The sequence below is a fragment of the Fusarium pseudograminearum genome, chromosome 1 (assembly GCF_000303195.2).
Source record: "Fusarium pseudograminearum CS3096 chromosome 1, whole genome shotgun sequence".
Lineage (NCBI taxonomy): Eukaryota > Fungi > Ascomycota > Sordariomycetes > Hypocreales > Nectriaceae > Fusarium > Fusarium pseudograminearum.
The window spans coordinates 11,450,056-11,465,726 of NC_031951.1; the positions used below are offsets into that span (position 1 = coordinate 11,450,056).

At 46.2% G+C, this 15,671-nt stretch overlaps 9 protein-coding genes across 9 annotated transcripts; 4 read left to right on the plus strand and 5 right to left on the minus strand.

Annotated features, from left to right (window-relative positions):
* Positions 1–1,209: 1,209 nt before the first annotated feature.
* On the plus strand, positions 1,210–2,623 carry FPSE_00710 (uncharacterized protein; the record flags this gene model as incomplete). Its single annotated transcript, XM_009253830.1, has 2 exons — positions 1,210–1,782; positions 1,856–2,623. 2 exons carry the CDS (start codon positions 1,210–1,212, stop codon positions 2,621–2,623), a joined length of 1,341 nt encoding a protein of 446 aa, XP_009252105.1.
* A 642-nt stretch (positions 2,624–3,265) lies between these two features.
* Positions 3,266–4,468, plus strand: FPSE_00709 (uncharacterized protein; the record flags this gene model as incomplete). Its single annotated transcript, XM_009253829.1, has 1 exon — positions 3,266–4,468. One exon carries the CDS (start codon positions 3,266–3,268, stop codon positions 4,466–4,468), a length of 1,203 nt encoding a protein of 400 aa, XP_009252104.1.
* Positions 4,469–4,751: 283 nt separating this feature from the next.
* FPSE_00708 (uncharacterized protein) lies at positions 4,752–5,762 on the minus strand (the record flags this gene model as incomplete). The annotated part of the gene is made up of 1 exon (XM_009253828.1): positions 4,752–5,762. One exon carries the CDS (start codon positions 5,760–5,762, stop codon positions 4,752–4,754), a length of 1,011 nt encoding a protein of 336 aa, XP_009252103.1.
* A 361-nt stretch (positions 5,763–6,123) lies between these two features.
* FPSE_00707 (uncharacterized protein) lies at positions 6,124–8,649 on the minus strand (the record flags this gene model as incomplete). Its single annotated transcript, XM_009253827.1, has 1 exon — positions 6,124–8,649. The coding sequence occupies one exon, from the start codon at positions 8,647–8,649 to the stop codon at positions 6,124–6,126; it is 2,526 nt and encodes an 841-aa protein (XP_009252102.1).
* A 481-nt stretch (positions 8,650–9,130) lies between these two features.
* On the minus strand, positions 9,131–9,646 carry FPSE_00706 (uncharacterized protein; the record flags this gene model as incomplete). Its single annotated transcript, XM_009253826.1, has 3 exons — positions 9,131–9,192; positions 9,245–9,351; positions 9,405–9,646. The coding sequence occupies 3 exons, from the start codon at positions 9,644–9,646 to the stop codon at positions 9,131–9,133; spliced, it is 411 nt and encodes a 136-aa protein (XP_009252101.1).
* Positions 9,647–11,031: 1,385 nt separating this feature from the next.
* FPSE_00705 (uncharacterized protein) lies at positions 11,032–11,443 on the minus strand (the record flags this gene model as incomplete). Its single annotated transcript, XM_009253825.1, has 2 exons — positions 11,032–11,340; positions 11,393–11,443. 2 exons carry the CDS (start codon positions 11,441–11,443, stop codon positions 11,032–11,034), a joined length of 360 nt encoding a protein of 119 aa, XP_009252100.1.
* A 791-nt stretch (positions 11,444–12,234) lies between these two features.
* Positions 12,235–13,221, plus strand: FPSE_00704 (uncharacterized protein; the record flags this gene model as incomplete). The annotated part of the gene is made up of 2 exons (XM_009253824.1): positions 12,235–12,447; positions 12,508–13,221. 2 exons carry the CDS (start codon positions 12,235–12,237, stop codon positions 13,219–13,221), a joined length of 927 nt encoding a protein of 308 aa, XP_009252099.1.
* Positions 13,222–13,447: 226 nt separating this feature from the next.
* FPSE_00703 (uncharacterized protein) lies at positions 13,448–13,951 on the minus strand (the record flags this gene model as incomplete). Its single annotated transcript, XM_009253823.1, has 1 exon — positions 13,448–13,951. The coding sequence occupies one exon, from the start codon at positions 13,949–13,951 to the stop codon at positions 13,448–13,450; it is 504 nt and encodes a 167-aa protein (XP_009252098.1).
* A 1,162-nt stretch (positions 13,952–15,113) lies between these two features.
* On the plus strand, positions 15,114–15,400 carry FPSE_00702 (uncharacterized protein; the record flags this gene model as incomplete). Its single annotated transcript, XM_009253822.1, has 2 exons — positions 15,114–15,128; positions 15,185–15,400. The coding sequence occupies 2 exons, from the start codon at positions 15,114–15,116 to the stop codon at positions 15,398–15,400; spliced, it is 231 nt and encodes a 76-aa protein (XP_009252097.1).
* Positions 15,401–15,671: the final 271 nt, after the last annotated feature.

Consider the following 15,671-nt stretch of genomic DNA (forward strand, 5'->3'; position numbering starts at 1 on the left):
CGAGGTGATAAGGGGTCTACTCCCCAAACTGGGCTACAATTCCTTAGTCTACTATACATGCCTACGTGGCCGCCAGCCATATCAAGATCTTCAACATACCATCCAAGGAATAGAATCAGGAATTGAACGACTCACTATACAGGTACAGTATGTAAATTGTGATCCAAGTTTACAATCATGTTGGGTTGGACATGTCGATCTCTATGGTAAAAGTTGCACGACGATCCAAGATAGGCCCAGAGGTTCTACTTGCTTCTTGTCTTGGCAGAGTCCGACATAGCCGACAAGTGGGCCATCTCAAAACGACCCCCTGGACGTCGAATCTGGACTCTCAGAGCACCCAGCAACCCCTGGCCCTGGGGATTTTCATGCATAAGGTTTACAGGGTGCATTGTTCACCGTACCAATCACGCGGTAAGTGCGCATAGACTGTCAGAAGCTTCTTTCTTCACAGCAAGGTTTTTCGTATCCGCCGCTCTTGTGGATATTAATCTAGTTAAAGATTCTATTAAGCTCTTGTCGATTATCTCGAGTCTAGGCCCTGTTAATTCCATAGCGCTACTCAGGTTGCGGCTGAAATCGATAGTGTCGGACGTGTTTTGATGCTAGAACTTCAGGTTGACTCTGTCCTCGCGGTTCTAGCCTCGCTTGCTTTTGCCAATACATGTCCGTGGGTTTCACCAATCCGCATCGTCGGGTTGCGCCTCCACCTTCTCAACAAGATGAATTACATGCTGTAGACGACCAACACGTGCAATGCAGAGATCGTTGGCAAACGAGGCTGATCTCGACCGCAAACTATTACAAGCTATGAGGTACTAGCAATGTCCAACGGCCGGGATATGACACTTTGCGCCATTCATTCGGTGGAAACCGCAAAGCTGAGGTGAAGCTATTTCCTTCCGAGTGGCGTCTCAGCTTTGAATCGTGCCAGAGTACACATTGATGTTGTCTAGATGCAGAGTATTCATTCATGCTACTCGGTCTTACCGGAGAGGCTGGTTCAGAATTAATGATGCAGCATGGTAATGATAATTGAGGCTGCCTGAGGAGTTTGGGATTCATAGTCCAGATCTCGGAGCGGGATATTATAAGAGGTTGTGGATGACCGGCTTTTGGACGAGAAAAAGAAGCAACAGACCACTTCGAGACAATTCTTCGCTCACTTGTATTTCTTCCACAGTCTCTTCAACGGCAAATCATTCTAGAATGGCTCAAGTCTTTTCTTCCAGCATGGGCGCTTGTCCTGACTTTGGCATGCTGACACCTTCTGATTCTCCCTCCGAATCCCCCTTTTACCCCGACACCCCTCCCCTAAGCTCTTCACCCTCCGAGACAGACCTTTCTCTCAACTCTGCTGCGTCTGCCTCAGAAATCACACCCGAGACTACCCCAGTGGTAGCAGTTGTCGGAGTCGGCTACGTTGGCACACATCTTGTCAGCTCTTTTTCATCCAAGTACCAGGTCATTGGGTTCGACGTTTCAGAGAGACGTATCAAGGAACTTGATCAAGAGTTCCAAGGAAACAACCACGTTCGGTTCTCTCGAACACAGAGCGATCTCATCTCAGCCACACATTTCCTCATCTCTGTTCCTACTTTATTGCGTCCCAACAAGTCCATCAACTCTTCATATCTTCGCGATGCCCTGAACATGGTCTCTCAGGTGGCTCGTCGTGGCTCAACTATCGTCATCGAAAGCTCTGTCGCTGTTGGTATGACAAGAGAGTTAGTTGGTCCCATGGCCAAGAGACTAGGCTTATTTGCTGGCATGTCTCCTGAGGTATGTATTCTATCCTTTTCTGATCTGTGGCAAGTACCACATGTTCGAATGTTGCTAACGCCTCATGAAACAGCGTGTTGACCCTGGCCGTACCTTTCCTCCAGTCAAATCGATCCCCAAGATCATCTCCGGTCTAGACGACATGCTACCTGGCTCCCTCGATACCATCTACCGCCTATACTCCACCATCTTCGATAACGTTGTCAAGGTTTCTAAACCTGAAGTTGCCGAGATGATGAAGCTATATGAAAATTGCCAACGTATGGTCTGTATCGCATATGCAAATGAAATGGCGGACGCTTGTATTCCCCATGGCATTGACCCCTACGAGGTTTGCGATGCAGCATCGACTAAACCCTTTGGGTATATGTCTTATGCCCCTGGCGTCGGAGTTGGCGGCCATTGCATCCCCGTAAACCCATACTATCTCCTCTCAAATAGCAAATTCCCTTTGCTGGAAGCCTGTTCCACGGCCATGAACAACCGCCCAAGCAAGCTAGCTCAACGTCTGATCGCCTCCCTTCCCAGCACAGGCAAACGCTCACGCGTGCTTGTTGTTGGTCTAGGGTTCAAGGCTGGTCAGTCGCAGCTCGACAACTCGCCCGGTGTTGATCTGGTTCGAAGTCTCGCTATTTCAGATTCTGATCTAGACCTTACATGGGCGGACGCTCTGGTTAAGCAGGAGGCTGTGCCTCAGGTTTCGCGTCTGGCTGATCAAGATTGGAATAAGTCTTTCTTGGAAACTTTTGACGTGATTGTGGTTGCTATGAAGCAACATGGCATGGACTTTTCTCTGCTGGAAGAGTTGGAAGGTGTTCGTGTTGAGAGTTGGTGCAGGTGAAGCGGGTGATGGTGAGGGAATGCTTTGTTTGATTTTTGGTTCATGTATTTTGAATGGATGGCGCAGGGAATGGATGTTGTTTGGCTGTTAGTGTGGAATGAGAAAAGAGATACTTCAAATTAGTGATAGTAACTAATAACCCATTATAGCTTGTATTGTGATTCTAGTCAAAGGATGAGAAATGGCCGTATCGGCATTGTAAAGATGCTACAGTCAGCGGAGGTCGAATTGTATTACAATTAGTTCATGCCTAGAAATGATAGCGTATCTCGAGAATAAATCTGGAGATGCATTGCTAGAATAGCTACGGGACCGAGTCCCAGGCTTCAAGTGCTTAGCAATTTATGTCAGTGGGCAGAGTTCCAGAATTAGTTGCCCGCCCATCTTTCAGCTGAGGTGTACTTGCCCTATGGTCAGCTATTTCTGTCGCCACAAGTCTGACCATGGGAAATCTTGGCCGTCATTTTGTTACCCATCTTGGTAGTTCGGTGTTAGCGACACGCTATTGATGTCTCGAGCAGGGGTTCACAGTCTAGAACCCGGCCCCTTTCTAAGACAATCCTATTATAATATTGCGCAGCACCCACCAGCCAACAGCGGGTGGCGGTTTCATTAGACTCAATTGTCCCATCAAACAACGCTATGAGGCCATCGCGGAAAGTTGTGATTCTTGCGCTTGCCGCCGCCGCGGTGGCACAAAATGACACGCAACCTGAAGAGAAACCTGAAGATTGGGAGTCTGATCAATGCGATTGTTACCTGACGGATGGTCGGGACCCAGGCTATTACACCCAACACCGATTCTGGGACTTTAGAAATCTTGCCGAGTATGCAGGGATTCCCGATACCATCGCAGGCGAAAATGCTTCCGCAGAAGCCGACGTTACAAGCAAATACTTCAAGACCAAAGCGTGGAAGAGCTTTTGGTCAATTCAAAGCTGGAGCAATCGCAGAAGTCACGATAGTCTATCGTACGGCGCCATGTTCCCCATGGTCAACTCGCCAAACAACATCTACATCAGGTCAAATCCGGACAAGAACCCTTCTTCTGAAACGTATTTATCGATGCGGACAAATCGACAGGAGGAGTTCCAGGTTGCATCTGAGTTTGACTCGGTTGATCGCTTTCAATTCCTGTCGATCCGTTTCATGGGTCGCGTGCGCGGTGCACCTGGAGCTTGTATGGCTATGTTCACATACGTCCCCGCCAAAGAGATCAAAGACGTTCAAGAAGCCGACATGGAGATTCTGACCCGCGAAGACCACGATCGAGTGCATTATACGAATCATCCCGGTTACAGTGCCACCGAGCTCTTTCCCAAGGCTACTCGCAATATAACCTTGCCTGATGGGCTAAAGTGGAACGAATGGGTGGAACATCGACTGGACTGGACGCCGACCCAGTCTATCTGGTATGCCAATGGCATCGAAGCAGCTAACATCTCATTCCAAGTTCCTCGAGATCCATCTCTGCTCATCTTTAACAGTTGGGGTGATGGAGGCGTTTGGACACAGAACATGACTACAGGCCAAGAAGCATACATGGAGTTGCAGTGGCTTCAAATGGTTTACAATGAGAGCGACTTTTCTGAAACCAAGCGTAAAAGAGACATGGATCAAGACGTTGGCCCACGTGGAAGGTTTCTCCGACGAAGAGGTGAGGCTGTAGAGAACGTCTGTAGAATGGTTTGCAGCATTGACGAGGACGATGGAGTTGGCGCGGTGACTTGGCTATGGGGTAACAACACTGCGGCCAGCGTATTATCTGGCCATGGCGTTTGTGGGAACATGAATGCTCTGATAACCTGGGTAATTGGGCTGATACTTCTATCGAGATGGATGTAAATGCGGGGTTGTCCGATTGTTTTATATACCTAAATAAATAATGCTTTAATTAATACGAATCCAATGTAAATTAGTATCTTCCTAGACTAGATTGAGGACTGTTGAAATAAAGTTACCATTAAGACGAGAGGAAACGGCCACTAGACCTAGCCCTATTGAGCATTACCAACAGCCACTATTCTAACCGTTACAGACTATCTTGTGGTAATTAATGTCCATCTCCATCCGATCCCTCACAATGATGGTGACCTTTTCCTTTTATTCATCACACTTGCCCCAATCCTCAGTGACCGATAGCGTAAAAGACAAAGGTCTCAGGGATCTTGACATCTGGATCCAGCTCGGCTGCTGAATCCAATGCTATAGAGCTAGGAATAGTGACGATAAGATAATCGTTACTGATAAAGCGTATTTTAACCTCCAAGTCTCCCTTGTTTGTCCTGATTGTGTGCTCCTCCAGTCCAATGTATTTTGGCGCTTCAAAACTGACCAAGTCGCATCCGGTATCGCTGTTAAAATAGATGTGGCCTCGCATCCAGTCTTCCTCGTCGAGACTGTCCTCATTCTTTTCTTTCTCCTGTGGCTGCACAGGCTCAATTCCACCTGGTCCCGTTGGAACTCCGAGGGTGTGCTCAATATTGCTCATTTCCCAAAGCTCAATGTATCTGGTAGGATGATATGGGTCCCACCAGATCTGTGTAAACTCTGATGAGTACAGATCAAAGTGCATGCCTGAGGCCGTGTCAAATTCGATGGGCCGACTGTCACCCTCTGCCTTTGCATTTTGGAGTTTTGCATAAGCTTTCTGTACTTTCTTCTCCATATGATGGTCCACTTTGAGAGCTGCATCCTTCTCGCTTTGTAGAAACTGTCGCTGTTCTTCAACTTCGTGCTTTCGTTGGCTCCGTTCGGCCTTTAACTCGTAGAAATACTCGGCATCAGAGCCAGTGTACTTTTCCCGCCGCTGCTTCTCCTCGCTAGTAAGCCACTGATGGCCGCAGCTGCACTCTTCGCTTTCGTCGCATTCGCATTCGTATGTAACATCTCCATCGTTCCAATCCTCATCTCCCAGATCAGAAAGATCCTCGTCGAATTTAGTTTCTTCATCGGATATGTCGTCGTCTGATTCACAGTCTTCATAGCCCCTTCTTTCAAGCATAAGAACCCGGAGGTACCAGCTTGGTGCACCGTTGTCAGCTGCGTGCTGAACAGCTTTGAGTTTCTCCTCTTTTCGATGATGGTCCCATGATCTAGCCATTTGTTCCAGGTGTTCATGTGTTGGTTCGTTCTTCATCGTGTTATGAGAGAGTGAAGAATCTACTTCGATGGCGGTTTAATCATTAGATGCAACAAAGTCTGGGGCAGCGAAAAGAGCGGCAACAAAAGATTTACCCTTTTGTGTTTTTATTTAGATTGCTCCTGGATCAGAGCAGTTACTCTAGATAACACAATCTTTAATTTCGCTAGCGGAACTTTATTGATCCATCCCGGGACCCATATTCGAAACTTTGTAATCTGTCGCGAAGGACAAGAGACAGAGGTATATAGGTCCATATCTGCTGATCTCATCTATTACCTACTTGGTGGACATCAGACTCTTGTGGCTCATGTAGATATCGACAGCTATGTATCTTGGGTTTCCTAAACAATGCTGTTTACTTTTCCTTCAGAACAAATACCCCACCAGTCCAACCATACGCCCTAGTCAATCTCCTTCCATGTCGTCTCGCGACTTCAAATGGGATCTTCCCTTTTGGATGTGGCTCATGAAAATGAATACCTCTCTCGACATCAAGTTTCGTAGGTGTAAACTGCCAAACCGATCCATACAGCTTTTCAATCTGAAAGCCTACAGATGCCATTGCATAAAGAAAGTCATTCCATACAACAGACCCTGGGGTAGATGTAACTTCAGGGTTGAAAAATATCGTACGGAAGACCTTTAAAGCTCGTGAATCAACAGGAAATCTTTGTTGGGGTTCCGTCACTTCAGGTTCTAGAGCCATATGAGAAATCCTATCTTCGATCCTAGGCTCGCCTTTGGTCTTGGTCTTGGTTTTTGGTTGAACGCTCATGTCGAATTTTCGTGTTGCTTGCTCTGAAACGTTAAAGAATACGCTAGAGATTGGTCGATCGAGAGACCAGAGATCCTTATCCAGACTGGGGGTTTTCTTGTCTTTGCCCTGTTCGGGTTCCACCCACTCTGCAGTTCTCCTCAAAGTCCGAGGCTGAGATAACAGACGATATAAACTCGTGTCTTTAAAGTTGGTCACCGTTGCTTTTGTCAAATCGTCGATCTTGGCCCAGACAGCATCTAATCTCGACTCGGCCAGCCGCAAAGTATCAACCGTCTCCTTGGTACGACGTTTGCTATATGGGTAGGTAAACTTTCCACCCGATGGTTCCGCAAGCTTAGCAACATCATCCAGACTCTTCTTCATGAATGCACCGTGTAGTTCTTTCACTGGCTTCTGAAGCGTAGTTAAATGCTTCTTGAAATCCTCCTCATACTCGAATGCAATCATCTCGAATTGTTGAGCCCACGGCTGGTAGAGTTCGAGTTGCTTAAGGCACTGTGCCAGAATGGCCAAATCGCTGATGACCTTGGCTACATGTGTGGATATGAGGGCATCAGCTTTGGGCTCGGCTTGGAGAAGGCGCTGGAGTTCATCCACTATGATCGGTAATTGTGCGAGGAAGAGATTTCGATCATCTTCCCACAAGGTTTGCAGAAGCCAGATCAATTGAGTCTCGACCTTGTCCATTTTGACACCTCGACGACCCATAACGAGTATCTTTGTAGAGTTTTTATCAATTGGAGGATCACGGACAAAGAATTTCCTCATTGGAGGAGAGGGTGGAACAGCTATTTTTAGCTGATCTAATGGCCCCTTGGCCGTCTGCTGTAGAAAGAATCTGAAGCGTAAAAGGGCCATAAGATAGTCTTGTGGAAGGTCCTCTGTAGGCTTGATTTGTTTGGCATATTTCTTTTGGAGCATGCTCAGATGGCGGGCTTGGCGATGCAGTTCGGTTATAACATCCAGGGTCGAATAAGCATCCATGAGCATGGCGAACATGACCCTTGACCAAAGCGTATGCTCGCGCAGCCTATGGGTGACAGGATGAGGGTTTCCTTGGGTATCAGGCAGCATTTCCTGCCGGTGATCTTGGATTTCGCGGAACTGGTCACTGAAGTATGCTGGATCTTCGCGTAGTGACCAGATGTGATCTTCTGCTGCCAACATCTGAGCTTCCAGCAGGGAGGCAACGCGGTCGAGGTCAAAACTTAGAGGCAGTCTATATGGTGCTTCTGCGGCCATGACTGCCAGGGAGGTATATCCAGAGGTACCCCCATCATTCTTCAAAGTTGGTTCAGGTTGGATGGGATATGCGTCGCTAGTTATGGTAGCTGTTGAGACCTCGTGGAGGATCTCCTGACAGAAGTCGACTAGAAATGACATCAAGCGAGCCTGTGATTCGAGAACCAGGAGTCCTTCACCAGGGAGAAATTGCTTGCGTGTGTGCATCCAATCGAAAGCATCAGGGTGCGAATCCCATTCGAGAAGTTTACCGTAATCATTCGCTGTAGCGGCACCATGTAGAATCATGGTGTGCTCATTGAGAAAGGCAGGTACCAAAGCTTTGGTGACTAGACCAAGATGCATCGCGTTATTGTCGACTGCGGCAAAGACCGGAGGTGGGTTTCGGCCTCGGGCATTGAGCAACAAAAGCATCATTCTCGGCTGCAACAGATCTTCTTGGTTGATACAAGGCCACATGAATTGGTCCTTGAACTTGGAACCGCCCTCTCGCTGCTGATTTGACTCTCGACGAAAGGCCTCAAAGTCAGGACGATGAGGTGCCGACATTGCTGGCCATGCCTTGAGAAGGATCTGGAGTCGTTGTTGGCGTGTCTTGCCAGTCCATCTTTTGTGGATAGTGGCCTCGTGGCGTTGCAGTATCTGATTAAGAAGCTCATAGCTGGCAAAGATGTTTCTTGAATACTCGCGAGCTTCCTTTCGAACCTTGTCAGGAGATGCAAACTCGGGCATGGGACCGCCTAGAGATTTCATGAATTCCATGGGATTGGACCAGTCAATGTTGGATAAATCATCTTGGTTGCCGAATTGCGCGGCTTCTTCCGAGAATGGATCAAACTGGAAATCTCGTCTGAAATTCATGTTTCATATTCTGGTAATAGCGAAGCTATACCAGGTGGTCAATTTGTACAGTTGATGCTTGTGTGCGATTGAGGGGTTGACAAGATGATGGCCGTCAGGCTATGATTGGCTCAATTGTTCTCCCAAAGACAACTGTAGCCTGAGGCACAAATGCCCTATAGCTTTTCTCAAATTTGCTTCAGGTTTAAACGTGATATCGACAATTGAAACTTCTGCTATTGAAGCGGTAGAATTTCTTGATTTGTTGCTACGACTAACTCGAACTAGCAGCAGTGAGGCTATCATAGTCGAAAGGAAGCGGACACAGTGAAGCGGTCCTCACACATCAAACACGTGGAGTTTGTGAGGGAATGCAAAATATTGACTTGACATTCTGTGAGTATCCAAGTTGAGGCAGTATTCCACTCTTCGCCATTCTACTTCTATTCCCCATTGACAAATGATCCAGTAATCGTCTATATCGCTCAAACCTTAGTATATCTTATGAAGCGTGTGAAGCGCCAAAGCAAGTGAGAGCACCGTTCCGGTTTCCAACGAGTCGGTCTGGCGGGATTAGCAAAGTTCGCAATTTTTACATCAAATTGAAAAGACCTACTCAAGTCAATAGAGGCATCTGTCGTTCCACCATTGTTGTTGACGCATCTAGAAAGCAGGACAGTGCCACTCAAGCGCATATCCCTACAACTCCCTCCCATGCCACCACTAGCATACTAAGTCAGCAGGGTTTACCATAAAGATAAGAACAGACAGCATACTTCTCTCGAGCAACCAGATTTCCACCGTCATTAGCAATACATTTGCTGAGATTGAGAAAGGACTCGCTCCAGGCACCCTTTTCTTTGCGACACCATGCATATAAGGAAAAGCGGTCTTTTGGATAGTTGGCATTACCACCTGGCTGAGATACAGAAATGTCGTGACAGGTTGCGCCAAAATCTGAATCGGCAGCTACACGAAGAGACCCCAGGGCGAGGAGAATCAAGGTGTTGATCTTCATTGTGATAGACGTTGTTAAATTGGGAGATGCGAAAGTGTTAGGATTGTTAATGCTTTGAACTAAAATGAAGTTATTGTGAGGAATGCGTCCCCTTTTATAGACAAAGCTCTGGACTCCAAATACTTCATGTCACTTTGGGATTAGCCTTGATCATTACACAAGTCCCTACTAGGAGACTATCGTCACTCAGACTTTGCATCAGCTTACGTCAAGATGCCTCTTCTCCTGTACTCAGTAACCCTGCGCACCAGTGCCAAGACTAAGCCGTGACAGAATAATTATGACTTGCATAAGTAGCTTATCAGGACTAAGTTATTTATGGTAGGTAGAATTGACTGTAATATGTTAAACGAATTTTCCTTCATTATCACGAAAATACGAAATGCGCCAAGTTCATTCTTAGAACACAGTAATACTTTCTAGCAGCTTGTTTAACTAAGGAAGCGGCTGGGAAATCATAATCATGACCATAAAGCACATGTGAAATAAAGACATACGTTGAAAGAGGTTCCAGAGAAGGCACAGAATACAAAGAAAAGGAATAAAAAGTGCTTAGAAACACCAGCAAAAAAAAGGCAAAGAACACCCAAAATCCAGGAATCCTGAAATCAGGATCCCCAGACATCCAGTCATATTATGCCCCAATCGGTGTATGAGTTCATACGAAACATATATCCATTTATAGCCAAATAGACGAATGAGGGAATAAGCATAATCGACAAAATCCCCACTCGTACCGCAACCAACAGAACGACAGTAGCCTCGAAAAGAGAACAACAAACCCACCATCTGCACATGACATGACAAACCCAAAAGTCCAAAGATGAATATAGTTTACGTCAAATGAATCAAGAGTTAAATGTCTAAACGACAAGAGAAGGAAGTGGAAGACTAACCAAGATACAGTAATACAATAAAAAAGAAACTATGTACCTTGCACCACAGATAGATAAACAGTTAAACATCCGTTCATAACCCAACTAGGATTATTAAACGCATTTAGCCTAAAGGATTAAATCTTTATATTCTTAATACCGTTCACGGTAGCTTGCATAGCATCTTAAAGCTCAATGGGGAAGCAATAAACGACCTCAGGAACACATTGTAAACCATAGCCACTCCGCGAGGTCATTAATTTGTACAGTTGATGCTTATGCTCGATTGAGGGGTCAGAAAGATGGTGACCGCCAGACTATGATGACTCAATTTCTTTCCCAAAGACCATCTGTAGTCTGACGCATTATCGCAGGCAGCAATGGCTATTAAATACCCGACTTGAGATAGTTTTAAAGTGGAGTTACCATTTCACAATCACTGGCAATTGATGTCACTACCAGAGAGTAACAGCTGTACAGACACGACCACCATATACACGGCTTCGATCATCACTCGAGATCCTCTGTTTCCAGCTGCCAATATCCCTGCTCATTGATAAATTCCACAATCTCCTCCAAATCTACCGGCGAGACAACCCGCTGTACCCATCCAGACTCTCCATGGTATATATAGTACTGCTCGTTAATCTCGATCAGAAAAATGACCTCGTCGGAGCTGGTAAGGGCTCTGAAGAGCGGCTTGACCACTCCGAAGATGCCATAACTGCCGACCAGATCAGCAACTTCTCCTTCTTCGCCCCATATACTATCATCACCAAAGTCTTCGTAGTTGACGGTCCATCCGGTGGGAGGTTTGACCTGCTGATTGTTAGCTCTGAACGTACAGGGTAGGGTATATTAGAGCGCAGACATCAGTGTTAGTGACGACCTTGTCGTCGATGACTTTTGTCAAAGATGTCATTTTGCATGCGATTGGAGAAAGAAGATAGCTTAGATAGACGTAAGTGTATAAATTGATTTGATTGCTGGGTGGGGGAGAAGATGTGCTGAATAAATACTTATTACCCGAAAGAGCGAAGTGGCGCACGGCCAGCAAGCTCATAGCTGATCTCGCTGATCTTATCTCTTTGAGCCCAAGCTGAATTATGAGACAGGCCTCATAGCAAGGCACTCAGCTGGCCGCTAAACGGAATGGTGTTCTAATGAGGCTAGGTAGTCGTGACGAAGAGAATGTACCGTGGTTCACTGACTCCAAACTTCTCCCCTGTGAATAACAAAGGTGTCATAGGAAATCATTAATAAATAGCAATACAAGCCAATAGTGTGTTTATGGGAAATTCTCAGGATGTCGACGAAAACACAGAAGCAGTGCAACAAGCAAAGAGAATGAGACATGACGCCATATCTAGAGTTCCCCCACGTTTGTGTCTCCCTTGCTGACGGGCCCAGTTCGTGGCTGGCTGATTACAGACGGTCAATGCGCCAGGCCCAGCTGGATACCTATCAGTGTTGCCTGTGTAATAACAGCACAGAGCGCGTCATTCGATTGCACAAGTGCAGTGTGTTTGGTCTTGGATTTACACGTCACGTGCAGGTTCCACTGCATACTCGTCCCATTCACTTTCCGTCTCCTATTCAACCCCCAGTTCTCCTTCTTAATTTTACAATAATAATTTCATAGCGATTGAAAAGCCCACCTAGCGCCTACGACTTCCCTCCAATCCTTTCCCAGGAACCAGATAAAACGCGACGATGGAAGATCTAGAGCTGCTACAACTCCCTCTAGCGTTCCAGAACGGCTCCGCCCGTCTTCTCACAGGAGGCCTGGTCGTGCGGGACATCGAGCGCTGGTGTGATCGAAAAGCCGAAAAAGGTGGCGTCAAGTCAGTCATGGCCGTTGTCTTTTTCAACACAGGAGCGGATGCAATAGACTACGTCAAGATCAAAGCCCACGTTGCTGCACGGGTAAGTCAACAGTACACGGACCAGAGTGAGGACAGTAGCTAACTGATCCACTGCCAATAGGCTGGCGTCAGCTATTGGGTATATGAGATGCCCGTCGATGCATCAACAACACAGGTCATGAGCCAAGTCAAAAAGCTGAACAAGAACCCTCGAATCCACGGAATCCTGATACAGCGCCCATTGCCTCCCCAGTTGAACGAACCAGAGATTATGAGATCCATCAAGCCTATCAAGAACATTGAGGAATACGCTAAAGGCCGAGCGAACAACATTGCTGCAGACGCCTTGGTCCGCTTGTTGACAAAGTATGGGCTACGGGAGTCGGCACAGCAGGCCAAGATCCAGATTGTCGGTTTTGGGAATATCATCACAAAAGAGTTCATCAAGCAGATGAAGAGCCAATTTCCCTACGTGGGCGCGTCTAGAGACTTCGATCCGTCGTATGATGCCAGTAAAGAAGATCTTCAGATGCAAGCCGAGAAACCGCGCGATTCCATAATTATCTCGGAACTTCACCACGGACCTGGCTTCATCAAATCATCTATGGTCAAGCCGGAAGTGAGTGTCCTGGTTGATCTTGGCTTCTATGTCACAGAAAAGGGCGTTCTCGGCGACGTGAGCCACGTTCTCTTTGACAGGAGTGGTCTAGCAATTGCACCAACACCGGGCGGAGTCTTGCCCATCTTATTATGGATTATGATGGAGCGGACAATCAAGGCGAAGAACTTAATTACGAAGGAAGAGATGCAAGGTTGCTATTGCGTAGCTATGTGAGACGGTAGAGGTGGCATTAGGAATACCCCGGATATAACGACAGGAGAGGAACGATGGAAAGAAGAAGGTACCTGGAACCAAAAATGCATAAACAGTCAAACATGAGTTCATGAATCAATCAAGGCTTTCGGGCGAGTTAAACTAATAATGGAGCCGGATCACTATCAACATAGTCTATCCTTTGCACAGCATCTTCAAGTGTTATTTATAAAATGTAGCCACTCCGCTAATCGCTATCTGGAACACCCCACAGATCAAACCCCGGCTCTCCAGTTGCAAAGCCTACTAGGGCCTTGATATTCTCTCGGGCTTCTGCTTCAATGGCACGATTATCTGCCAAAGTCTTGAGGTCAGAAAACAGGCCATCCTTCAACTCCACTACCATGTCCACTGTCGCTCCCAGACCTAGAAAACGTCTGCATCGGTCAAGTCTTGACAACTCGGCATGAGGAATTACCCCACGCAAGTAAGCCCTGAGCGAGCGTGACTTTTTGACGCAGCCTTTGATGATACTCTCCAAGGCGAGAGCGTCTGGTGATGTCGCATCGATCGTTGGGATGCCTTCTCTTGCTTTATCGAATGCGGCCAGGGCCCAGGGTATCTGTGAAGAAAGTGTCTGGAGAGGTACAGGTATAGATTGAGCGTCTGTGGCAGATTTGCAGATTTCGATAGCAGCCTTGAGAGTGGCTGTTATATCCCTGATGCGATTGTGTAGAATGACGATATCCATAGCGAAAATAATATTCTATAGCTGTAAATTACAATCAAAGGTCATAAAATACATATAGAATAATTCTTTTAGATTGAGTATCTTCTTATGTATTTATAGGGATAATTAATGATATGGAGCGTGCTTTCATTGTGACTCTTTGTAAAACATAGCCACTGCACTGCCTGGATAGCTAAGCTTAGGAGCATCTGACGCCAGACACAAATGCCTACAGGAACCCAGCGTAAGGCAGAATAGTACAGACTTTGTAATTTTTGTATATTGAATTTAATTAACTGATTCGTGCTTAGTCTTCTCTTCCTTGCTTATCAATTCTGGAACTATAACGCGGCCAGGGTTAATTACGCAAATTGTGCTAACCCTACTTATTGTCAGTCTTGAAATTAACCAGGTGTAGAAATAATTTATCTCTTAATGGTATAATGACGGACAGATATCTTCTTCTTCATTTTCTACAGATGTCAAAGTACAACCCACTTTATATAGGGTTATAATGAAGAGCCAACCTCATTTAACAAGAGTCCTGCTTCGAAGACCAATCTTCATTGAACTACAGATCTCAATATTTGACGCCAGAATATTAGAGACCTTAGCTGTTGGAAATACAAACGATCAAATTGACATGTTAGTTCATGTGATTTGGACCAGACTGTCGAAAACAGCAACATGAACTGGAAAATAGAAACATCGGCTACACGGCAACCCAAAAGGCACGAAGGATCACATACAGTTGAAATATCTGACCAAGTGGGGAGCAAATCTTATGCAGACCGGTTCCGTGAAGAGGCTCGTTGGTAAGTGGTTGTTAAAGATCCACAGGATCAAATTTTATCTAATCGATCAGATAATCAGTGGTAATCTATCCACATCATAGCGGGTATGGCCGGAAGATCAGACGCTACGCCTCAGGTGAACTCTTGATCGGTCCAGTAATATGGACTCGTGGATGCTGTGATCCAAGAATCTGGCCACACATGCGGAGCTTATCAGATCCTTCAGCTGCGGATGGTCTGAGTTTTGCAGGAGTTCTTTTCCGCTTGACCTAGACCATAAGATTCAGTGGAACCCATCAATGACATTCTCAGTATAAATAGCCAACTCTAAAGCATGTTATGTTACATGGCAGAAACAAATAATTCGTCAAACTCAAGCCACCATCAACATGTACTCTCCAACTGTATGCATCTCCTCTTCCAGCAATAATTATTATTCATAAACTCACACAAGACATAGAAGCTCTTCATCGCCGTCATGGCCCTCACTACCTTCGCCACGGCCAGCCCCGTCGCCGAGAAGAGCGACACCCAAAGCCTCGAGGCTCGTGGTAGCTGCTTCGGATACGCCAACTACGCGGCATGTGCTTCTGCTCGTCGTCGATCTTGCCCTCATGGCGCTGGTCAGAACCAGTGCTTTACTGCCGCCTCGCGTGCTTGCCAGCAGAACTGCTAAGCGCCGAGTTGCTCGGACATTATTGGATTATGCAGTTCGCATCGTGGATGGAATCAGGGAAAATAAATTACAATCTCTATACAACAATTGTAGTCAGATCCAACACCACAAGCGTTTTTTGTTTCACTCATTTCTATCCCTTATCTTAGATGTAGTATGAGTGAGTCATTTTTAGTTCTTGTTTCTTTATCTTTTATTAATCTTACACCGGTTTATGGAGATGGACAAGTGATTAGTCAGCATGCTTCATATGACTCAACCAAAGAGTATA